The 26742-nt window shown below is 38.4% G+C and overlaps 1 protein-coding gene across 5 annotated transcripts in view; it reads right to left on the bottom strand.

The window, feature by feature from the left end:
- Positions 1–3961: 3961 nt before the first annotated feature.
- The window catches only part of cadpsa (Ca2+-dependent activator protein for secretion a), an 89912-nt gene continuing 67131 nt past the window's right edge, over positions 3962–26742 (bottom strand). For 4 of the 5 annotated variants that reach the window (XM_016680624.1, XM_016680621.1, XM_016680625.1 and 1 more), the window contains 3 exons: positions 26279–26386; positions 9053–9157; positions 6344–8602 (listed from right to left, as the gene is read on the bottom strand). In XM_016680624.1, the coding sequence (XP_016536110.1) occupies positions 8429–8602; positions 9053–9157; positions 26279–26386 (387 nt within the window). In that variant the 3' untranslated portion in view covers positions 6344–8428. Of the gene's footprint in view, positions 4225–6343; positions 8603–9052; positions 9158–26278; positions 26387–26742 lie in introns of those variants that run through there. The other variant, XM_016680622.1, reaches the window with a different exon arrangement.

Below are 26742 nucleotides of genomic sequence, written 5' to 3'. Positions count from 1 at the left end.
ACAAATCACAAAACAATTTATTTTCGCCGGCCTGCTTGTCTGTGCTGCTATCTGATTTCAGACCTCATTTTTTTTTTTCCCCTTCCGCTATTATGCGCCCGCATCATAAAAGAAACGTCTTGATGGGCAAAACATACGGCGGGATTCAGCAGAGCACAGCGGCGGTCTGCCAGCTCCTCAGACTAAAGGCCAGCTCTCACTGTGATGGTCAGTTGGAGATTCTTTTTTATTTTCATACCGTTATCATTTCCCATTTCCGCGCTTGATTGAAGCTTAAAAGCCAAAGCAGCTCAGATCGTGCCAACATAAATCTCCAGGCCCATTAATCCGCCCTGGTGTCGTCTCTTGCACAGAACTGCCCAATCGTGTCTGGATATTCATGGGGAAATTAAATGAATGACATTCAGAACGAGCTCACCCCCAGAGCAGATTGGATGGTGAAATAGGTATGCTGCTTTGGAAGCTGTGTGTTGATTATTATTTTTTTTTCTCCTGTATTGGATATGAAGGAATCCATGGCCTCTGCAGAGACAGTTAAGCTCAAGATCATGTTTTGTTTTGTTTCTTTTTTTTCTTCCTCTATCAAATAGTTCTTTGACATTTCTTTATTACTTTCCATCCCCCCATCAATAAAGCTGATGTCTTTATTTCTGTTGATGAATTACCAGTGGAATATTACTCAAATACACCTCAGCAACTCTTTAAATGAAGTTCTGTTTCTGATATATTTTTTGGGTTTTTAAAGGAGAATTGAAATCACATCTCAAAGTGTTGATGTTGCATGAATATCATTTTGTGAAACACTACAATAAAACATTCCAGGGATCCATTTCTCGGATCTTAAACTTAAATAACTTATTTTTAGCATTTATGACAATAAATAGAGGTTGGGGGGATTTTGGGAGCCGGAGTTAACTGTCCACTATCATTGAAGCAATGATTTGTTATATTTATTTTTTGTAATAAATAATATACAATTGTACCAGTATGAACCAGGACCAGCAGATGTATCTACAGAATCCAATTAAAATTCTACACTGATCAGAAACACCCAGGTCAACGTGCTTCATGACCAAATTTGGAACGTAGCATGGTGATAAATGATTATCATTTGAAATGTAATACTTGTGGATTTAATGTCTCATCACAGAAAAAAACTGTTTTGTTTCAGTATAGTGTTAAATTTTTTAAATACTTTTTTATTGTTTTACTTTACAACAAAAATATGTTTTCACATATTTGTTAAAACTGTCACATTGTCTAAAATATTGTCTAATATTTTAGACAATGTGAAAAGATTGATCTCCTCCAGTTCCTCCCTGAGCTGTTACTGCTGTCTGAAGAAATGCTCCGCCCTGCTCAGAAACAACCAATCAGAGCCAGGAGGAGGGGTTTAGTGCTGTGAAGGTAAAGATAATTTTATTTATATAGCACATTTTCAGCAACAAGGCAATACAAAGTGCTTTACAGGATTTAAAAGGAAATACAAACAAAATAAACTTATAGAAAGAGCAAAAGAAGATAAAGCTAATAATGTCCTCCAACTCCTATTCAGGGTTGGTATAAGTAAGTATCCTCTGGTCTAATTGAATCAATGCTAATACAGGAGAAACAACATACTATTCCAGGAAAACTGTTTATCCGTCGTCATCGGTGACTAAGCTAACTAGACTTAGCATCTTCGGCAGGCTATGTTGTGGTGAACCAGCTGTAGACTAGCAGAGAGAAAGGGGGAGGGAGAGAGCACCAGAGTGATTGACAGCACTAAGATCCTCCTCCTGGCTCTGATTGGTTCTTTCTCACTGAGTGGGGTATTCCAAAATTACTACTGGGAGAAGGAAGAGGAGCTCAACTTTTTTCACAGATCATTTGTCTCATTATACTGTCATAACATAACGATAATTTAAAAACAGATTTTTAACAACAGATTTAAAAATAAAATAAAATAAAAGTTATACACTGCAGCTGTAAAGTTAGAATTGGTCTATGGCCTACACCAAACATGTTCATGACATTTTGTTTTTTTGCACAAAATCATTTTCAGACGAGATTTCACCTGCTCAGTCCTGTCTATTTTGAGCTGCTGAGTGTTTAGGACTCTGTCACTTTTATACAAATGAGCTTTTGCTGGCCATGCCCTTCCAACTCCATATTTACACATCAGTGCATCATCATTATCCACATGAAAATGGCTGCAAACAGATGCCCAGTTGTAAACTGGACATCTTTAACTCAGAGTCAGACCCAGAAGCTGAAGTGGAGCCTCCTGCACAATCATCAAGGACACAGAGAGAGATTTTTAACTGGTAAGTCAACAACAAAGAACTTATCCTTTTCCAGCAGCCATTGCACAGCACATATAGTGGTAAAACAAGCAAGCCAAATGTACTCGTCTTCTAATAACTAAGTGGCTGTAGTGTAAATTAGGGGTTACAAGTCACCTTTATTTCCAGTGAGTTGTACATTTTTCACCAGGACATTTGTCTGAAATGGTCATTCAATAATTAACAAATTAAGAGAGAAACCAACCATTATGTCTTTACTAATGTTGCGATCATTCAATTAGTTTTTTAATTTTATTTTTTACAAATAAATAAATCATCCATCCCTAAGTGCATTGGATTAAATCATTTAATATCTTATATTTTATTCATTTAATATTTTATAATGGTCATATCCTGATGCTTTTTTTCCTCCTTGGTCGATAGTGTTCTAGAGGATCTGTAATGTATTTCAATACTAAACAAAGTGTAAAGACATCTGTACATTGTATAAAGGAAAGAAAATAATTGTAAAATTCATGATAAAAAATTATAAAACCAACAGTTACAGACTGTAACATCCAAAGCATCATATTACTGTATGATCACTGCTCTTGCTCATTATGGTCCTTTTCTTTGCTTTTATTGCCTTGTTTTTGAAATGATGCTTTACACAATTTATTTATTTAGTCTAATGCAAATATGAAACCTGTTCAATCTAAAGCAAACAGCCAAATTAGTGACAGTATCATTCACAGCTAACCCTGAACAAAAGGAGGAAAATAAAACGGCACTGGCAATAATATTGAACTCATTTCATCCATCTTCATCTAAAACCTTGTTTCTTTCTTCTTAGAAGGATTTGTGTACCCCATTCTACAAATAATTAAGATATATCTGCCCTTCTTTTGAGACTATAATATGCATAATCCTCTTGACTTTTGTCTGGGTCTCTATATTATTTTAATTCTGAGACTGAGATCTCTGGATTTCTGGATTTTAATTTAGTCATTGAAGATTTGATCTGTGACACGAGTGACGCTTTAATCCGCAGGATTAATCTCCGAGTCCGTTTTAAGAAAACGCTGCTGTGGATGAAGGAAGGAGATCATGCTCACAGATTAACAAATATGTATTTTTTGCAGTCTCACAGGGTAAAATTCCTGTGCACTTCCAGTGTCCACTCCTTCTGAAATCTGGAACATAGAGTAGTTGAACAGTTTGTATTATATTTTTTTTTGCAGCCAATACAAAGAAATATTTCACAAATCACTTAGCAAGTTTTCTCCTCTCAAAGGGGTTGTTTTATGTAAAAATCGACTTTTTTCTGAGCTTTATATAATGTTATGATGTTATTTCTTTATTAAAATCATAGCTGGACTGTTGTTTTGATTCTTCCATGCATGACTGAGAAATCCTCTAATCTCCCATGGGAACCGATCAGCTTCGCAAAACACCTGGGTTTATTCTCAAATGACTTCACACAAATTTATTTTCATAATATTCTAACATCTGCGATGGACTGGCAGCCTGTACAGGGTGTAACCCCGCCTCTCGAAAATGGATGGATAGATGGATATTCTAACTTTATCCTCGTAATTTTATTTCTTATTTTTCCTTAGCGTGGCCCTAATACTCCGTCATAGACGATGCACTTATTTACCTTTCAAAAAAAAGTAAAATAATTGAGCTGACAGCCATTTTCACATTTTATTTACCTTTTATTTAAATGTTTTCGGAAATAATGGGCACTTCGAGAAGGCAAAACCCAGGTTTCCAGTGATTTCAACACATGAAGCAAAAGCACTTTGAGGAGTGGACACCAGCTACATGCAGTACTTTTACACAGGATGACACAAAGCTCAAGAAGAACATTGTTAGAAAACATCTGATAGGAGGAAACTACTAGCAAAACTTCACTTACAATAATCCAATACAAGGCGTGGAAGCCACATCGTACACCCTGGAACGAAGCAAAGGGCACGTAGAAAAATGTACATCAGAAATGGGAAATACTTCAATCATGTAAAAGGTATTTTATATGAAATAAGACATTTGCTTTCAAATGATAAATGTGAAAAAATTGAATACATTAATGTAATAAAAACAAGATTCCAATCATATTACCTTGCTAACATATCCATTTAATACAAAAAGACAGGAGAAGGAGGGAAACAGAACACAGATGCAATCATCTCAAAGGTTTAACGATTTCTGACTAAAGGCAGCTTATTTTTAATCAATGTTATCTGTAACTTTATAGGGAGATTTATTATATTCCTGCCTGTTTTGCAGTGGTGATATCGACATTACAAGAGCAAAGTTTAGAGTTAGAATACTAATTGAGGAAAAAGCTACTAAACCATGGATCTGTGCCCGGAACAAACCAAGTGTTGGCCACAGGTTTAAGCAGAGGTTGTCACATGTTCTTACAAGAACAAATGAAAAAACCTGCAAACCTAAGTTAGTATTTCACCGCATCTATATGAAGGTATATTTGGCACAGAAGTATTTGTGACTTGTAACTGTGAAGTTGAAGTTCTGTATCTTTTATTTGTAACTGGGACCAAATTTTAAATGTAAACTTTTTTAAAAGCGTCACTCAAAGAATACAATTTGTACTTATACTTAATGATGTAAAGGCTGTTGTGTATTTTCCTGACACATAGTGCCGTTTTATAGCACGAATCTTCAGTTGTTGTAAATTGCTGCATATTTGTCAAATATGACGTCAAAGATAATAGACTTCATAATTTAAAACTGGGATTCTGTCTCTTTAAGACAGTCCTGCTCTGACACTCAGCCCTTAGGAAGTCATCGCAACAAGGCTAATTTATTAACCCTTTAATAATGTTTTTAACGGTAATGCACTGAGAAGTAATTCTTATGAGGTCAGTAGAGGCGGAGCTCCACCTGATGTTTGCTAATTGCTGCTGGCTAGTCTGAAGGAGCTGAGTGGGGGAGATCTCTGTGAGGCCGAAGTTTAGAAACTGCAGGTCAGAGGAGGAGATTTTACATAATGCTGCCTTTTTGAAAGAGATGTTTTCTAGTTGTGAAAGACTGAAAAAACATACAATTACAAAACTCCTCCAGGATTTTTCTCTCTAACTTTAATTTCACAGCTACAAGGAACAAATACTTCTGAACCAAATATACAATTTAACGTCTCATGCAAACAGACTTAAAAAAGGGTGTGTTTTTATGAAGTTGAATTTATTTCATCTGTGCAGGCTCCAGATTGATTTCCCATAACCTAAATTTTGTAACTTCAACAAAGGAATTGATTTAACCAACTTTTAACTACAGAAGTTTGTAATTAAATAAAAGTCAGGCTAACATCAACCAGCTCCATGTTTCACACATTAATCAACCATCATCATCACCTAAATCATTTTTTAATAGAAGAAAAACATTTTAACTATCCCAACCCCTCGCTTAGACTAGACCAGAAAAGTTTTCTATGATGCAACTAGAATTTACTTTATCAAATACAGTTGAAACTAAATATTTACATCCAAAATAAAAAGAAAAAACAAATTTTTTCTCACTGAAACTGAATCAGACCATACCTTTTTTATTTTTGGATAGTTGAGGCTCCGGTACTCTGGCCTACTTTGTGTATCCTGTGAACCACATGGGTTCTGCACACACTGCGGACGGTTGAGATTTCATAGTCAAGCTTACCGACCGCTTATATTCTTCCTGCCAAATTCCTTCAAGTCCCACAATCCGAATGGATACTAGTAAGTTTGATGATCTAGTTGGGCACTGAGCCCCGTTTCTCCTCCACCAGGGCAGCCAAAGCACGCTGTAATGACAATCTAGCTGCTTGGTGTCCTGGTCGCTCTCTCAACCTCATCAGTTCAGGGTTCTATACAAAACGATTAAATGTGAAAACGCTTTACTGAGATTTGCTGTGCTACACCGGACATGTCCGGCACACATCCGCTTTGAGTCGGCATTCAGTCTGTCTTGAGAATGCCTGGTTGATGTTTCCCTACTGTAAGTATGTGGGGAGTCTTTAGAATTACCAAAATGATATTTATCTGCTAAATGCCTAAACTTTATGAGGATATTTTTTGAGAGATTTTTGCAACTTAGAAGTTTACATATGTTAGCTCAGTATCATTGATATTTGTCTTTTAAGCTTCATGACTTGGGTCAAACCTTTTGGGTTTCCCACAGGAACACTTGTGGATGTATTTTAAGACCACACCTGAATCACACGGCTTTCACCTTTGATCCGATAGGAAAGTAAAAAGAAATCAGCCAAGATGTCAAGAAGAAAACTGTGCAGCTGCACCAGTCTGGTTCATCCTTGGGAACAATTTCTAGAAGCTTGAAGGTGTCGTGTTCATCTGTTCAGACAATTACATGTAAGTGTAGACATGATGGGAATGTCCAGCCATCACACAGACCAGGAAGGAGGCGGGTTCTGTGTCCCAGAGATGAACGTCTTTTGGTCCAAAATGTGCAGATTGATCCCAAAAGAAAAGCCAAAGACTTGATGTAAGGACAACAAAGACAGTGTTTTGGTGCGGCCGTCACAAAGACCCAATCTCAGTCCTGCGGAGAATTTGTGAGACGGCTTACAAACCTGGAAGAGTTATGCTTTTTCTATCAGGCAGAATGAACCAGAACTCTTTCAAATTACTGGGGAAGGAGTCCTAAAAGGTTTGGCCCAATTCATACAGATTCCAGACAAATTTCTTTGATTTTGATCAGATATAACTAAACTTCTAAATTAAAAAAAAGTTACAAAACAATATTTGAAAAATGTTATTGCTGAGCTTTCTGGCATTTAGCAAATACAAATACTTTTTGTAATTCTAACCAACCTAAAACAAAAGAGGTTTGGTCCGATTTAGCTGCAAACAGTGAAAAACAATGTGTTTTTTTATTTGCTGTATGTAAATTTCTGGTTTAAACTGTAACTAGACACATCACTAAATGAACATGATTGGGAAATTTCAAGAAATTTGGCTGAAAAGAACTTTAAGTACAGATATATTCAAGTTTGGTTCTTAAAAAGTCAAGATCACAATATACGTTTTTGGCTGTACGACAATGTCACAAAAATTTACATAAATGTCAAAGAAAAGCGCAGTAAAAGGAGGGAGACGGGTTCTGGGTCCCAGAGATTCTTTTTTTAAACTTGGTATCGCTAATTTTGTTGACGTTTTTCTAAATCCTGCTAAGGGGACAGATGTCTGATAAACATAAATGAGAACAGCAAGAGAACAGTTTTCTCTCACCTCTGGGTGTTTTTGTCAATTTCATCTCAGAGCCGAATACTGTCAAATATTTTTCCGGATTATTCACACTCATCAGTAGTTGGACAAGTAAGCCAACCACAACCCTTAATAATGTTTCGATATTTGTTGCTTTCAAAGTTAGGAAGGATCTGAATGTGTGTGTGAGACCTATGGTAAGGTCTACCATCTAAGTTACTTTTGCGTGTGCGTGTCCTCTGCAGTTACTTTAACCAATATAACATTTTCTGGAGTGAACTAACTGTTGTTTACAAGCTGTTGCACTTAGTCCTGATGGTTTCTATGGTTTGGGGGCCTCATCTGAGAAGGCAAATGTTCACATCAAATGAAGCAAATATAGCAGAGATTCGGGTCTGAGAGTCAATCAGATAAGTTACCAGTGAAAGCGACGAGTCTTTACGACCTCTAAATCAACCTTTTTAGCACTCTGTCATGCTTTCCATTACTGATAATAGGTGCCATGACAACTGCCGAGCCATTTACTTCAGGGATGAATATCAATTATCAGTTTTTTTTTTTTTTAAGACACCAATCACTTGTTTGTGGATTGCTATTTAGGGTTTTTCAAGTTTCAGTAGCAAAAACAGGTGAAAAGGACTTCATATTTCATCAGCTGGTTTGTGTTTCAGAGACCAATGAAAAGTTGGCCAGCATAGTGAGAGATGATGCACTGTTTATATTTTGATAACAGTTTTTGATCACCACAAAGCGTTCTCATTTTGTAATAACTTTTACAGAAATGTTTATTAATTGACCATGTAACAAAAAAAAAAAAAAAAAAAAAAAAAAAGCAGACTGACTGGATAATCTGTTCTGAACTCAAGAAAAGACAACTTGGGGTTATTGGAATGTTCCATACCATTTTGACATTCTGGTAGCAACCGGATCTTTGATCTAGTTATCATTATCATCTTCATCGCTGTCCCTCATTGTAATGCCTTGCATCCCTCCTTCCCTCACCGAAGCGGTAGCTTCTTCTAAGGTCAGTCGATTTCTTACGGTCTCATACATCTTAGAGTTCAATGTTGAGTCCAGAACTCCCTGGAGACGGAAATCACGGTACTTTTTCTGTCACAAAGAACAACAGACAGTAAAGACAGAGGAAATTATTTTTTAAAAACTTTTTCCTTTGTCACAAATAGGACATTCTTACTTTGAGTAAAAAAAAAAAAAGATTTAGTTCTACAAAAAAAAAAATGCTAGTGATTAATGTTGACAGGCTGCTGCACAATCAAAGAGCTGAGTTGTGTGGGGGTGAAATTTGGGAAGTTTCTATCAGCAGTCGGATGCAGGAGACATTTGGTGTGTTATGTAGGCCCATAATTGTAGAACGGCTTAAAGTGTTGTTTTTATTATGGGGTTGTACGATAAGTTAGGCTTAACTTTAGAAAAAAACGTGAATATTAATTTATACTTTTATTTCTGTTTCATACCTGAATATTCTCATGAATATTCACATAATCATGAGATTAGTTTACAAAATTGGCATGTATTCAGACATCGGTGCACTGCTCTCACTTTGACAATCCTGATGAGTATCTTCAGTTGGTAGACATGCAGCTGCAGATCCATACGGTCAGTCAGCCATGTTCCAATAAGATTCATACTGCTGGTGTACCATTGCTGGAGCAAAGACACAGAAAAACAGAGTGCAGAATGGAATCTTCACATGATGTAGGCAACAAGATACAAAACGTGACGGGCAAAGGAGTATTGATGTATCTGTAAGTCTGACATGATTAAACACAAACACTGAAGATGGTTCTAAGGTCTGCTCCATCTGTTCATTATTATTAACTACTGTAAGTAAGCGATTGGTTTAATATTGTAGGGTTAAACATTCTTGAAATTTAATGAATATTTAGCAATGTCAAGCAGAGACAAAGTCCTTACATTTTAGTAGAGTAAAAGTGAGGATGGTGAAATGCCTCAACAACACCCTGGTGCCAACATGGTGGCATTGATCCAGTCCCAAACACGTAATCATAAAACTCATTGGTGGGCCTTGCAAATTAGACTTGCTGCATCCTCAAAAATATAAATTTTGATCATCAATCCAGATCCCTTCTTCGACTCAGTTATGATTTTTGGCAATCAAATGCCAAACACAAATCCTGTGTAGACTTAGACAGAATGTCAGCAAGTTATGAGCAACATTTAAATTTGCTTGGTTTGCTGGAAAAGAAACCTGTGGAGTGTGAAGATGAAATAACATTTTTGAAGTCTGAAGGAAAAAGCTAAATTTATGACAACAGGTCTTTATGAGGGGTTTGTTCACAAACCACTTCCAAACCAAACTACTTTCAGCTCAATATGTCATGAGCTTAAATACACAAGTCATATTGAAACAGAGAGTAAACATGCTAATGTTGTTTTTTGTTACTTATAAGAATTACTGTCATTTTCATCTTTAAAGTATCAAATTTCCACTAAATTTATATTTTAGTCCAATTTATTGGATAATTTTTAAATATTAAATGTCTGATCATTTGATCAGTTACTCAGTACCTGTGTCGCCTTTTCACCAAATACTTTTTTACTCCTACTTGAGTCATTTCTTGGACAGTTACTTTTCCCTTTTACTTGAGTAAATTTCTGTTGAAGAAGTGATACTCTTACTTGTGTACAATTTTTGGGAACTCTGCCCACCTCTGAAAGTAGGATACTGCAGTGTTAAAACAGTCATGGTTTAAACAATGTCTAGAATAAATGTACCGTGTTATTTTCCTGCTCTATAAAAGCCATCGAGTTTTCAAACATAAAAATGTCATTGATTTTAAAGACATGCTGTGCTGGGGACTCAGTATCAGGAAAATAAAACCTAAGTGGGACAACTCTTCTGGCAAGTCATGCGTCAAAGACTTTGTCCTAATAAAGAGACAGTGGAGCGCTGAGTGAGTACTAATATACATGCCAAAAAAATAAGAGAAAAACAAATGGCTAAAGTTGAAGCGATGCGGTAGTACAGTCCCTCATAGTTGGTCTTCACAAGACTTCACAGGTCTTCAGGATTCCATGCCAGAAACATTTTTATTCACACACAAGCCATAGCTAGAATCTTACTGTACACCTGCAGATGAACTGGTGATGCCTACACGGAGGTCAGGCTTGCTTAAAGGACCATAAGAGAGAACTGCTATGATGAAGCAGTGCTGGGGTGAATCAGTGAAGTGACCTGGTGCCAGCAGCCTCCTATCTGTCACTGTGTGCCTGTGAAGGCTTCAGCGTGGCAGCAGGCCTGTGATCGCGCCCGGAGCACAACCCCCTGCTGAGAGGCCAGGCCTGGAGTGACTGATCCACTGACTGGCTGCTCTCCCTCCTCCCGTTACCCACTCCTCCTTCCCTGCTTTTTCTGTAGATTTTTGCACCTTGCCACGCAGCTCCCATCTGCAGCCATTTTGTGCTCGTGGTTTTCAGCGTTTTGTATTTTACATGGAAGCGGGCCTCTTTTTTCCCAAACAATCTCAAGAAAATGTTACATTACATTTAATGCATCACTTTTCAATCGGTTCTATCTGCAGTCTGCAGAATGGAAGATGTCTTAGACATTGGCCATAGATGTACATTGTTTCTTTTTCCTTTTCTACGAGTAGCTTCTCTTAGAATGAAAGTATAGAAAATCTAATTAATCAGTGCAGTAATCACATCTCAAATGAGTGGGTTTCAGAAGAAATGTTTCACATTTGTAGAATTATGTCGTTTTCACACACAAACACACATACGTAAGTATCTCTTAGATCTTTCACTGACGGATGTACCGTCCCTTTTAAGTGTATCAACTTTTTTCTTGCATTTGATATAATTTAACATTTTGGTATTGGAGTAAGTTCAATAAATTTGTCTCCATAACCAAAACTGCCAACACAGAGAGAAAAAACTGACACAGAAACACATGAATGATTCTTCCAGAGATGAATTTGATTTCTAGATTAATTTGCTATGATGTCATACCTTCATTTATGATTTTGTCACAGTTTAGCTGGTTCGTGCAACAGTAATAGTTTGATGGATTTAAGGATTGGCCCAGGTTGTTTTACATTTCACACTAAAGATTATTTGATATTTTTTTATATATAAAATTGTTTGTTTTACGTGATAATCTAAAGCCAACTTTCTTCACATGTGGAAGCTAGACTTTCCTAACTTAGCCTTAATAGACAGTCAAGCTACCCGCAACTACATACATTTGTATACATGTACATACAATAAATAAAAATAATATGAACAATAGGATGACATTAAGAAATAAAGATATTGACATGGGGCAGAGAAATTATCTGATGTTGTATTAAATAGGCCTCATGAAGATCAGCAGGGGGCTAGCACTTCCTGTCAGCCAAAACAAGCGTAATATGGCTCTGAATAAATAATGCCATAACCCGACAGGGATCAAATCTGTGACATTCTAACAAGCTCCATCTGAGGGAAGCTTCCATGCGTCTTCAGCCGCCTTCTCTGTGTGTGCATTTGTGTGTTTTGACACTTCACAACATTGTGATGAAACCCTACCTATACACAGGCGAGATACATGCCGTTGCAACACACACACGTGCGCACACACACACACGGAGTATGTCTTTCTATTTTCACAAGGACTTTGCATTGACATCCATTCATTTCTATAGCCTAACCCTAAACCCAACCTAAGTTCAATTCACACCTTAGTCCTAAACATAACCCCTAACCCAAAAACAGCACTTCTTTTTTATGACGACTCCGTAAGGAGCAGTTGGTCCTCACAATGTAGTATTAGCATCATAAATGGGCCTTACAAGGTGAGAAATGACAGAGCACGCACACACACACACACACACACACACACACACACACACACACACACACACTGTCACATGGACAAATTTACATCTGCTAGTCCATCCCCCTTAGAGTGAGAGCTGGGAGAACGACCTCCTGCCCCCATCTGACACCAGCTCATAGCTCCTACTGAAACCCCAAGATGCAGCCACACACCGAAACCTCACTTGTTTTCACACCCAAATCTTCACACAGCACTTTAGTCTTGACGAAGGGGGGTAGGGAGCATGATGCAAAAAAAACAACAAAAAAAAAGATACACCTCTCCATCTTCCTCCCCACATCCCTCTAAACTCTCTTTTTGATGGTCTGATGTCAGTCCTAACAGGAAGTCTGCAGATTATTAGATCAATATGACAACCAAAGTTAATCAGAGATCCAATGTGCCCATGTGTTTGGTGGGCACACACACGTTAGTGCTCCAAGTGTGTTTTCAAGTACTCTGCTGATGGCTTCAGTCAGGGGTAAATATAGTTTGCAGCGTAAGCAGTGGCATCTTGAGTTAAAATACTGGGCATCCGGAACATTTTCACTTTATCTTACAGCCTTATTTCAAATTGTTTTAAATTAATTTCGCTCCTCAAAATTGTTTTGCACAGATACCCTAAATGTTGTTGTGGAAAATGTATTTTGATGTTTGCAACTTTATTTAAAAAAAAAAAGAAAATCATGGAATTGTAACATTCACAGCCTTCGCCAAGAAGCTCAAAATTGAGACGTCGCTAATCATCCTTGAGAAGTTTCTATAGCTTAAATGTCGTCCACTTGTGGTAAATTCAGTTGCTTGGACTTCGCTTGGAAAAGCACACGCCCGACTATATGAGCTGCCACGGTTGACAGCACTGTCAGACACCAAGCATGAAGTCAAAGGACTGATGGTCTGTAGACCTTTCACACAGGACTGTCCTGAGTCACAGGGTGAGAATCCAGAGCTCAGTGGCCTACATCGTTGGTCAATGGAAGAAGTTAGAAACCAGCAAGACTCTTCCCAGAGGTGACTGGCCATCAGAACTGAGTGACTGGCAGGGAAGAGCCTTAGGGAGGTGACCAAGAACCATCTCTATAGTTGAGAACGGTGGTGGCAGCATCATGCTACTGGGATGATTTGCAGCGGCAGAAAGATGAATGCAGACATCCTGGATGAAAACCAGCTCCAGATCACTCTGTACCTCAGACTTGTAGCATTTACGCAGATGAAAAGCAACAGATGAATACATTTTCTACACAATACTAAATGCTACTGGTCGTGCACACCAATGGATTTATTTACTTATTCCCAGTTCATTGTAATGAACAAACCTCTAGAAATGTTTCAATGTTTCTGTAGCAGCAGAAATGGGCAGTTGCAAAAAGAAAGCAAATAAAACTATCATTAAGAAATACAGATACAGAGACACCAATATTTTTTCTCTTAAAAGCAGAGCGCTGGTTAGAAACAGAGGGATGCTGGCAGCTTCTGAAACTCCCTTAAGTGAAACACAACTGTGCAGGATATGGATTCGGTTGTACACTATATCCTCTATGTCCAATTATATCATTATATTCAGTTAATTAAAATACGCATTTCCACGAGGCTCATTTGTCAGATTAAAAGTAAAATGATAACCATTAAGCAGGTACTAACGATAAACCCACGTTTCTATGTTCTCATTTTACATGAGTCTTCATTGGTTGTAAAAAGAATAGCCTGGCAATAAACAGGAAAAAAAGCTACGACATTATCAGCCCGAGGGTGATTAATCTATGTGATCCATTTCACGAAGTGAATTACTGAAACAATATTCTAATCCATTGATAATGACTGTCCATATATGTTGAGAAATATAAATGGATGACGCGCAAGAAGAAACAAACATTTAATCTCTTGTTGCACACAAAAATGACCTCATTTAGTTTAAAAGCTAGTATGAATAGACTAACAGGTGTAAAAAAAAAAAAAAAATCCCTACTTTCCTTTTCTAAAAAAATGAATACTAAATAGGGCTGGCATTTCATTCTGCCATCCACCGCAATCGCTTCTAACACAGATTACTCTTAAATGTGTTAAAACAGACCATGAAATGGCCTTTAAAGACATGCACACACACTTACAGAATCTCATAAAAGGCGAGTGATTTGTTTGGTCAGAGGCTCTCCTTTGTGGGGCTACTATGGAGCTTTTGTGTTGTGAAAGCCAGGAATGTTAGAGGTAAGGAGGGGCCTCACTGCAGGGAGCACAGAGGGATTACAACCAACCTGGGACTCTACCTCTTTCTGCCTCTGCTAATCATGTGTGTCTGTTTATGTGTTTAGTTATTTTAGGACCTCATCTGAAACTTTCCTGAGTAAAAAAAAAAAGAAAAAAAAAATCACTGAATCTATGGAGTGCACAGTTCTTTAAAAGATAAAAGAGTAGCTCTAAAATGAGCAAACATTATTAGGTGTAAATTAGGGCCAATGCACTATTCTTATAAAGGGAACAGTGGAAGGGGAAGTTTTAATTAAGTACACTGGAGCTGAACATGCAAGATTACGTCTTTATTTGGCCAAAATTAGCTAATTATGTACGCTTCTGTTTAAATACAAACAGCATAAATAATTTAAAGTACCTGAAGACACAATGTCTTGAAATCAAATAGTTGTGGGTTCACTCCTGACCTGTTGATGTGCCCCTAAGAAAAGACGTTAACCCCAAATCAGAGTGTGGATACTTGGAAATGCAGCTGGGCCAATGTGATCAATGTAAAAGGAACATAGAGCCATTTTATAGCACAGGAAAGTGATTATGTTACCTTCAGTTGCTATGAAAATGCTGTAGATATCAAAGACAAAGGAAGTTTGACTTTGCATTGTAGCTTTATTTGACATTTTTCCAACACTTCCCCTTCAGCACGGTTCAATGCTGTCCATTGATCCCGTTTTCTACCATTCTTTGGAGCTCAGCAGACACACAGCTCCACCAGGTGTTTGTCAATTGCTGCTGCCACTAGTCTGATGGAACTGTGTGGGGGAGATGTGGGAAAAGGGGTGCTCAAAGGGGGTGGGAGCATGGGTGGGTAAACAGGCTGCACATTGTATGAGCCATGGGAGTTTCAAAGATTTCTCAAACATCAATGAATGAGTCAAAGCAACACTCCGAGTCGATTTAGCATAATACCCCCCTTTAAAAATTCAAACACCAGACATACTGTAATATGTGTTATTGTGCATGGTGGAAGCCATCTTAGCACCACCACAGAAGCTAACGTCTACAGTCTTCCTTATTTCTGCTCTTCGGTGTACATCCAATCAGCACCAATGTAAATGAATGTTGCTCCTCGATTGGCTACACTGCAAACATCAGCCTAAATAGTCAAGTAGCAGCATGCCAAGCTGCATTCAAATATTTTATGCCTCCAGCCAAGGAGGACAGAACCAGCAGGAGGCTGGTATAACTGCACTGACTTAACTCACTTTGATCCCAGCAGTAGGAAGATGAGTTTCAGGAAGGAAATTATGTGATGTCATGGGGACGTTAAAACACACAATAGATAGATCAATATGTCAATAAATAACGCAAGATTATACATAATGACCTCATAAACTGACAATATTCAACAGAGTACTGATAGAAGTGCATTACGACACTATAATAGTCACTATGATGCTCGATTTTCAAGCTCTGCACTTCAAAATGATCGACAAATGTATACTGTGCATATCGACATTGTTTCACCAACGTAGCCATATCGTATTCTTTTTAAAGAACAGTTATTCTATAAATTTTAATAAATACATTTTAATGTAGAGATGTATCTATAAACAGAGTCTAAAAAAGGGTGACTATCTATTTCTGTTTGTTTCTATTAATTTAACTGCACCAATGTCAAATGTTTTGAAGTTAGCAAGTTACCATCAAGTTCTTTTTCCGGGTGAGTCAGTGTGTGTTTCGTCATTGATAAACTAAAGCAGAATATGTTTCGGGTGTGTTTGTGTTTCAGCCTCTATGAGAGAGTACAGCAAAGAGGAAGAGAGAGAGAGAGAAAGAGAGAGAGAGAGAGAGAGAGAGAGAAAGAGAGAGAGAGAGAGAGAGAGAGCATGTCCTGCTGAGACCCAGCTGTGTCTGCAATTAGCAGGAGGCATGGAATGATGATTGCTGGTGCGGCAATGCTAATGCCAAGTGACAGGCTTCCTTGTGAAGGAGAGGGAAAGGCTGCTGAGTCCCACAAAGCAACACTGTTTTTTTCTTTGGCACTTTCACTACACACATGCTAACACCAGTGTACACACACAACCCCATGTAGAGTCACACACAGATAAAAGAAAAAAAATAATAGTTATTAAGGTTAGTGAGGGAGGAGGCTCCTTAAATATGGACAAAGACGTTGTGTAACGCTACCCATGCTGCCTTACAGGCTAAATTGCTCTATTGCTTTCTAGTCCGAGGTACCTTCTCACCAGTAAGAGTTCGTTGATGATGTACATCTACCGTAGCTTTTTACAACGAGCTACAAGCCATCAGCCAGGCCCCCTCTGACCTTAACAACACCAACAGGCTCTAGTCTCTCCAGGTCTGTTCAGCAGAACCAAGCTTGACCCGCAGAGAACAGAACTCTGTGTAGAAGTCGAAAAGGACTCTGGATTGGGCACTGGGCGATATTCTTATTCTACACCATAAGTAACGTTGACACATTAAACGGCTAGTCCAAAATCCGCTAAGGTCAAAATGCTATCTGTTTTAGACTACTGCTCATGGATGGATTTGTTTAGAAAAATAAATTTTATGTTTGAGTGTTTTTTTTTTATATTATGATTTCTCATTATCATAACGTATTTTCAACATTTTCAATCAAAAGTGCGGCACAGAAAAAAATGCTTAGCCATGGCCTGTCTCTTCTACAATGCACATTGAAAACCCAATCCAAAATCTCTTTTCAATCACAAGAGCAGCACGACCACACATTGTCTGGGAAGTATAAAATCATTTGCTTCTTTGATCCCTCCACTGGCATACAGACTTCAAAAGAAATAAATGATCAGTTCTCTGATTTTCTTTGGGAAGCCGCCCTTCTTCACGTCATCTTCTTCATTAAGTCCTTTCAGTTCATTAGCAAAAAAAATCCTGCAGTTGTTATTGATATTATACTGTATGTCCGCTGTATGTCCTAGTCCATGTTTGCTTTATGTCTTGCATCATCCTCAGTGGGAGAAAGAAATCAAAACTCTAGTCCCCCTCTGACATCTGCAACAGAATCAAATGCAAACCTTCATGGAGTTTATCATGGCACCATCGGTTGAACACGAGGAAAGGAACCTTGTGCACAAACGACTCATTTGGCTCTTACAAGTAAAGTTGTAAAATACTTTTACACATACACCTGTAGGACATTATAGGTATAAGAATTTTGGCTTTTTCATTACCTACTTAAAATATTTACCTTCCTTGGCTGAAGAGTGATAAAAATATTAGCGTTGGACTCAGTGTACTCAAAGTTCTTTGTCAGCTCTTGCCCTTTATACCAAAAGCACAATCAAAACTGATAATTTATTGCTGTTTGAGCACAGTTAAATGGCAACAAAATGGGCTTTGTGGGCATCGCGTCCATGCAGCTGGCTGGAGGAGCGCTGAGGGGAAAAAGGATGGCCGGCCACCTCAGCAACGGCATCGTAGGAGAAAAGTAAATGTTTATCTCAGATCCGAGTTTCATTTCAGGCTGGCAATCTGGGTCTCTTTCAGAACTCTACCTGCAAGTGTCAGTTCAACGGGCAAGTGAGACTCAATAAAGAGCAACTTTATAAAAACACGGTGCCTTGAAGAATGAATGGCTGTATATCGGGGCAATGGGTGGTTGGGTTGAGGGGCCATGTTGTGAGGAACTAAACAGTTGGAATTACGGTCAGCAACCAGTCATTGAGTAAATATACAATGAGCTACAGAAAAGCTCTGTGGTTGACAATAAAAGGGAAAAAAAGCTGCCAGCTTCAGGCCCTGAGAAAAGTGAGCCATTCTACTTACAAAAAGCCGCTTAGGGGTGGATTGAGGAAAGAAAAAAGAAGGCTAAAACACTTGTGGGCTCAGGGAACTCTATAGGGGGAGTGAAAATGGAATAAGCCAGCAAGCACTTGAGGGCCCCGCCGAGAACCTGAATGGGATAGAGGGGTGTAGTGACTGAGGGGGGTCTGGGGAAGGTGAATGGCCTTCTTTTTGGGTCCAATTTGTCTCTTTTCACCCCACTCGCCCTGCTCCGGCTCTGACAGATGTACAAAGAAGGAGCGGCGCTGGGCCACTCATCCACATACACCCATGAGCAGCTGTCACTTTTGTCAGACAAGTTAATCAAACAAATGCCACCGTACCACCCTTTTTAATAAGGCAGAGGGAAGAGGAATGGAGGGGAACTGTGAAAGGGTGATAGAGACCGAAGAGATGACATGTGTGTCTTCGATCAATTCATCCCGCCTGCCCGCATCAATAAACGAGTGGGAGCGCGACAAAGGATAAGTTGCCATTAAACTTGTATTTTCCTCCTCTCGGGGTGATCAAGGTTTTAGTGTTCTTAGCCGCTTCCTCGCAGCAGCGCAGATCTGGGAATACTAGCGGAGGATTTAGCTGCACCCCCCTCCCCTAAAGAAAAACGACGGCAGAAAACAAAATGCATTCTCTCAGTAATTACAAAACACACTAAGCTGCTTAGAGACTTCATTAAATGGAAGTGAAACCTTTTGTGATTGTTTTGAATAGCCACATACAGTCTAACAGCTGGATATGTTTTCTTTGTTGTTGTAAACTCAGCCTATTACACATTTTTTTCTGCTGTTTGGTGATGTAATCTCGTTACAGTGATAATTTTAATAGGAGACAATTAATTAATCACAGGTGCGAAAAACAAAACAAAAAAAGTCATTCTGTTCAGGTCTAAAATTTAAGAACACTTTGATTCATTGCTGCATTTCGTAAAGCTAAATGGTTAAATCTTAAGCTATACACAGATACTGAACAACTGTTTCCATATCCAGTTGTTCAGTATTTGTGGATTCACTCATTCAAAGAGTTTCACGTAAAATTTAACTCCATATTATTCATGGGAAAGTTAATGCAGCTGGAAAAGGTGAAATATTACATTCTACTGGCTGGCGTTTGCAAAGCAGCCAATCCTGGAGCGTCATTCATTTTTCTTGCAGATGATTGGCTAAACCCCAGGAGAGGAGATGAGGGAGATGATACATATAAAAGCCTCTGTGGTATTTACAGGACACTTTTTCAACATGTCAATTAAAGTCAAAAACATAACACAATAAACAGAGAACCACACATCGCAGAAGCAAATAAAGAGAAGTTATAAAAAGTTATAATCCGGATTAAAACTCATGATGTTCCACCTATTATTAGTCAAAGGCAGTTATAAGCAAATGAGTTCTTAGCCTTCATTTAAAGCAACAAACATTTCTGGAAGTTTGTTGCAGATAAAAGGAGCATGAAAACTGAATTTTGCTTCTCCATGAAAAAACGGTTGAAGCCATCAGACGAGTGGATATGCTGAAACTTCGGAGCAAGTTGTTTATTCTGAGGATGAAGAGTAGACTAGAACCAGAAGACCTAAAGAGGTCTAGAAGGTTGATACAACAACAACAGATAATTGATGTACTTTGGTGCTAAGGCGTTCAGTGATTTATAAACTAATAAACAGTATTTTAAAGTCTATTCTCTGAGCTACAGGGAGCCAGTGGAAAGAATGGCTCCCTGTGAGAAAGTTAAATAAAGTACAGGAAACAACATATGTGCTTTTTGGGTTCATCATAAACAAAATTAGATAAAAAGAAATATATAGCTTTTCAGATTTAAGAATTATAATTCTGTGGTGACACTTTATTTGGGGTGTGCATAAGACTGACATGACACTGTCATAAACATGACATACATAACATGCTATGGAAATGAAGGAGTCTTTATGAATGTTTATGACTGTTGTCATGAAGTGTCATTTGGTAAATAATGACACTTTTAATTCAAAGTTGACAATTTTAATGGACTTTTAAAACAACTTTAAGTGCAACTTTGCCTTATCGCTGAGATAAGGGTGTCCAATGATGTGTTCTGTATTTTCAAATACGAGTGAAGTCAAGTGATGTGACATCAGTTTTATAAAATTGTTCTCTTTGCTGGGAGCTGGCAGTTCAGAAGACAGTGAAGCGGTGAAGCGTCCCCGGACAGCCAAGTGACGGCAGTCGACTGTCTGCTGGCATTCTGTGCCACACCACCCAGTAATTATCAACCCCCCGACGCCGACCCCGGCACAACCAGAGCAGCAGGAGAAACGACAACCTTTAATTGTCCCGTCTGAAACTTGATCTGACCCCTTCTGCTCCGTGGCACGCATCGAGTCGGCGAACGCAGCGAGACAAGCGGGAGCATCAGCAACCGAAAGTGATTTAATGCACAAGTGCAATTTTGCCACACTTGCGAGTCTGATAACCATCCAAGGTCAACGGAAATACTTCAAATCAATCAATGAGCCGCACTCCTAATCCTCTCTGGGCAAAGACAGATTAAGTGTATAATTGACTGATGTAATCCCAGTATCTGCAACTCCAGGGGGCGGGAGGCAAAGGGGAGAGGAGGGGGAGGGACAAGGTGGCTCAAAGATTTACTGGCCAACAGCCTCATCTGTGTATTCCTCATTCTTAACTTGCTTTTTTTTCCCCTCTGCATTTACCCTACCTGCTTGGCTTGCACACTGAGATGATTGCGAGGGGTGGAGGAGGGAGGGGTATCAGTTTTACAGCTGTGGTGTATCAGTGTGAGGCTGGATTTGGCTCAGACTAAATGCAGAGCTTTTTTTTTTTTTTTTTAATCAGCAATCCCCAGTCTGTGCAATGCTAAATTCCGCCCCACCCCACCACCCCCATCAATTTAAGTACATCTGCTTTAATCTGAGCCTCTCTGGCCACCGTTTTGAGAGCAAGTGAGGGTGCAGCAGACAAAAACAAAATCTATTTTTTGCCTATGCTTTTGACACATGTAAATGAGTTATAGACACACACAGCTTTAGAGAATTATTGCAAGTCATCATCATCATAAACCTTTAAATAGTAGCCAAAAAACCACAGCACTGATAATTAGGTCAAAGAAAGAAATTACTATAAGAAAGAAATCAAACTTCTTCCAAAACCTGACTAACATTCTTTTTCTCTCCAATGAAAAACTGCAGTAAAACAAATAAAGGTTGCAAACTGTACATGTTTCGGGTATCTGATTCAATATTAAGACATCTAGAATGTCACACAAATTGTTTAGCACTTTATCAAGTCCGAAGACTCCAATGTGCTTCACACCACATTCAGTTATTCACCAATTCTTTCACACGCTGATGGCGATGAGCTACATTGTAGCCACAGCTGTAGGCAGACTGACTACAGCAGTTTCGGACCAGCAACCCACCAGTTCCAGGACAAATCCCTACTTCCTGCTCTGCTGCTGAATGAGCTCCATCCTCCGTCACTGATAACGCGGTATTGTTGCAAAGTATTTTTATTTCTGACAAAATCAAGCTAGAGTGCTCTCACAGATTCGACATGTGAAGTTAAGCAGGTTTCAACTTCAAAAGCCTTTGAAAAACATCACTGACTCCTACCTTAGGACACAAGAGTGCAAAGTATCATTTTAAAATGTGACCAGTGTATTTGTCCTCTCTTTTTGTTAATCAGTGGATGAAAGCTGTTCAGTTCAGAGACAAAATTTCACAAAAAAAAAAAAAGACCTTGGGATATGATAGATCACAAAGAAAACAACTTCATAGCAGCTAAGGGGATTTCAGAGGCGCATTTAGGGTTTAATCATTGTGCCTCACACACCTGTTTTCAGAGCAATCTCACAAAACTGCAAAATATATAGTGGAATGATTGGATTAACACATTTCTAAGCTGCCGATGAAAGGATGAGTCATCCTTGGACATCTCTCTCTCTTCCTATCACTTTCAAAACACGTCCACGCACACGCACACACACACACACACACACACACACACACACACACACACATCATTGTACTTCTATACAGACTTCCACTCATTTTAGTGTCTGCATTTATGACTAACCACCCAAATATTTTCCTCAGCCCTAACCATTACCAGTCTATTTCTAACCCCATCAAAGCTTAATTCATAGCTTACCTCTAAATCTAACTAGTGGAGCACAGCAGAACTGCAAGATAAAGTGAGGACTGGGAAAAAGTCCTCACTTTACACAAATGACCTCCTGTTGTTGGTAAATGTTGTGAAAGTGGTCCCCTACACGTGGTATATACAAGTACACACACTCACATGCACACCTACTCCAAATAACACAAATAACACACAATCAGACACACACACTTCCCCAAAAACTTGTTTTAAAAAAATCTCCTCCGATGTGCCCCTCCTTCACTCTGGAATCTCTGAAAGAATATTTAAGGCCAATCTGCCTGCATCCCCACACATGCTGCTTTGAAAAGATTCAGTCTTACACCGCACACCCGTCAGCCTGATGGGAGCACTGACACATAAATTGGCACTAATAGACTCTTTTAAAACAATGACCTTACTGTGGCTGACACTAAGTGCATGACAAAAGCCTAAATAAAGTGACACACAGTATAGACAATGGCAGCAAGACATGGTTAGAGTTAATTTAATTTACCTAGAGTCTCATAATCCAGCCCCCATTCTCATCAATAAAGTGAGTCTTACAAATACTCACTTTATTGGAGGTGGATTAACAATATTTCATCTGACATCTCATGTTTATCTTAAAAAATGTTTCCTAAGGAAAATGTATTTTGATGAAAAATTAAGTAAAGACCACATTTCTTTTTTGTATTGTTTTTTACAAATACAAAATGCCGGGAGCGTCCGCCGTTAGTCGCAGCTCTCTTCCTCGCAGTACCTGGTTTAACTTTCTCTGTTTGCCTGCTGCGACTCAAAATGTTTTTGTTTTATTTTCAAATTTGACAGTGTTTCTGAAGTTAGGTAGGACTTTGTCACCAGCACAGAATGTTCAGCAAACATTAATACCATCATCTTTAGCTGATACAAACTCAAAACAGTGATGGCATGTCCAGCTAAAAGCATGATCTCTTTCCTCCCTCTGTTGTTGTGTGTGGTACTAAATGCTTTGTACAAATTTTACAGAATGGAGGTGTGATGCAGTGTAAACGTGGTGTGCAAATCGGGGGTTGGCCCTAATCTGCACTGCTTGCGTCTGCAGTTCACCACAGAACGGACTACACAGTAACAACCTGTTATGGTCAATGAGAGCGTTTAGTATCTCTGCGCCGACATCCAGCAAAATTATCCCCAATAGATGTGAGCTATGCTGATGATGTGATTTGTGACGCCACTTAACACGACGCAAGAAGACTGAAAAAATATCAGTTTACAAAGAAAGATGATAAAAATAGAAATGCACAGTGACTTGTTTAAGTAACTTTAATTTGATTACTGGTTTGGAAATAGTAATAGTAGTCATATTAGAGCAACGCGTTGCCAGCATCGCTGATCTTCAGTGTCTGAGCTCCATTCTTGAACTTTTAGTTTTATGGAAACATGAACGCTCAAGTTAATATATTCTTTCCAGTTTTCCAGAGCCGAGTGTGACGACACACAGAAAACAAGTCCGACTTAGTAGGAATGAGTGAAGTAAACGGCTGTTTGAGGACTTACTGTCTTGATGTGATTAGAAATATAATCTCTTTTGTACGGCACCCTCTTATTCTGCACTACGGCTTTAAAAACTTTAATCTTGTCAGTCGGTGACAAGATGGGTATTCTGCTGGCTAAAAACAGATCCAGTCTTGAAAAGTCAGAATAGATTGTAAAATGTTGAGCAAAAACTGTTTTCTAAGCATGTTGTTGTTTTTTTTAAACCTTTGGGTAACGACAGCTCAGGAGGTAGGTGTTCATTTGGTTAGTAAAAAAAATAAAAAAATACAGAGGGAGGGAATAAGTTCCCAAGGATTAGTGGGAGACCATGTTGACCCTATTTTAAAGACACCCAAACAGACAGAAAACTGCTGAAAGTGATGTCATGTGATGGTAGATGTTAATGCTCATTTGTTGCAACTTATCCACATTTGAGATGGAGAGATATTAAGAAGTCATGTCTTTTATTCTGTATTTCTCTCTTATAAGCTGAATATCTCTCTAATACATCCTGTAAAGGAGTGGAGTATTTAGACCACAGCCATTTTCAACTGGACATTTTCCCATGTGGAAAACCTGAGCGGCAAATTACACATTGTTGGTGTTCAGAAACAGAGTTTTACTGCATCCTAAGCTGTCACAATGTCCCCACTGGGAAGGCACAGATTCTTAGTGTGTCCTAACAATGAACCAAGACTTGGTGCAATTCTCCAAGTAAACACATTCAGTAACTCAATATATAAGAATGAATACTTAGTTACTAATGAAAATGATAATTATAATCATAGTGATAGAAAAAGCCTTACCAGATATATTATATATTGCTTCCATAAATGTTTAGATTAAGACTCGGTCGACTTTTCTGATCCCAACTTGGTTTTACTACATTGCTGGATTTAAAAGCTGACCAATCTTAGTGAATTTTAGTCATAATTTGACAAACATTAAATATTTTGAATACGGTTGAAGAAGTTAAAGTGTTGAATAAAAAAAAGTGTGATGACATTTAAAAGTAAAGACTTATTTTAATATTGATATTTTAGTGAACAACTTGACTGTCATGTAATATGTAGATATAACATCACTACGGAAGATTATATATATGTTGTTCTGGCAATTAGTTTCCATTAAATTAGATTCAATTTAATTCAACTTTGTACAGAGCGATGAAACCAAAAATGCTTTTAGCAGTCATTTAACAGGCTTATAAAAGCCCACATGACTTGACTTAAATGCTAATCTCATATTGTTCCTGCCATGTTGAACCAGACAAAAGGAAAAAGGGAAGAAAAAGAAAAACATCTGAAAAAAGAATGGATTGTAAAAAAGCACAACAGGGCCGCAGAGAGCAGTTGCTGACACCTTCACACGCCTCTTTGGTGCTGAGGGAAGAACTGATCTGGAATGACAACAAAGAAACTAAAGCGAACACAAATTTCAGCAGCAGTCTCCTAGGTGAGGGGAAAAAAAGGCTACATGGCAAGACAGCGGTCAAGTGTCAGACACCTCTCCATCAACAACAGTCACACAAACAGGGACTGAGACAAAATGAGAGAGGCACAAACCTAAGGCCTAAATTCAACACAGCTACACATGGAAAGAGGCAGGCCGATGAACATACAGTTTGAGAAGAGCTGCAGGGAAGCTCAGCCTTCACAGGAACTAGTTTCAACGTTAGCACACACTAACTAAAGCTGAATTATGTTTTGTGCACGGTTCTCTACATAAAGCTGCTGAGTTAAGGTTCACATGTTCCAACATGAACATTTTGATGAAACATTATTTCTTGCAGTCAATACACCGAAGTACTGCGTGATTTCAGATGTTTGGCTGTCATGGCCAGTAGTTACAGTTTCCGTTTTTTTTTAAACTCCCCCTGAAGGCAGCTGCCACAGACCCACTGTTTGATACATGTCACCCATTTATTAAGGTGAACAACTTTACATATTCAGTCGACTTAAAAGGACATTTAGAGCTGCTGGCCCTTTTCAGTAGGAATGTTGTAAAGTTTTACAACCCAGTTTTACCCAGTTGCTAACATTTGACCTGTAATGAGCCACTTCTACACTATGTTTCTTGCTGAAAATTGCCTGCACTGTAACTTTCATTTAAGAAATGGTCAAATTTGAGTGAAAGTAAAGAGAAAAATTCAACCAAAATGTGCTTGTTTTAATATAAGAGCTTATAAAAAAAGCTTCACAAAAGTATTTCGATATTTCTATCATTCATAACTCGGTTGCTGAGTAAAGTGTGGGTGTGGATTTGTACAGAAAGCAGGCGTTGCTGCTTACGTACGTCAAAAAGTCTCTCGACGTAAATCTCCTCGTTGACCTTCTCGCGCAGCATGTCCTGGGAATGACGAACAAAGGTGACATAGCAGTCTGCGACATCCATCCCTGGCTTCTGCAAGACAGCAAATAAAGACAAACACAGATGGAGATGAAGATGCACTTAAAGCTCGATGTTCTTTTCCTTTTTTTAAAATAAACACACATCCGATATTTGATTAACACTCCTTTTTTTTGGATCTAATTAATTTATCCTTAGGGAAATGGATATGTACCTCATACTTTCAAAGGTGGTTTAATTAAAATGCTATTAAAAAAAACAGATAAAACAGAAATCCTAGCCAATTAGTTGAGTGAACATTTTTAACAAAATAATCTGGAGGTTTTAATGCATGCTATATTTTAATGCATCATTACACCGAAAAAGCTGTGAAAATTTCCTGACGATATCATTGCAGCAAAAATAGACTT

The sequence above is a fragment of the Poecilia formosa genome, unplaced genomic scaffold (genome assembly GCF_000485575.1).
Source record: "Poecilia formosa unplaced genomic scaffold, Poecilia_formosa-5.1.2 Scaffold249, whole genome shotgun sequence".
NCBI lineage: Eukaryota > Metazoa > Chordata > Actinopteri > Cyprinodontiformes > Poeciliidae > Poecilia > Poecilia formosa.
This window is presented reverse-complemented; position numbering and strand designations above follow the sequence as displayed.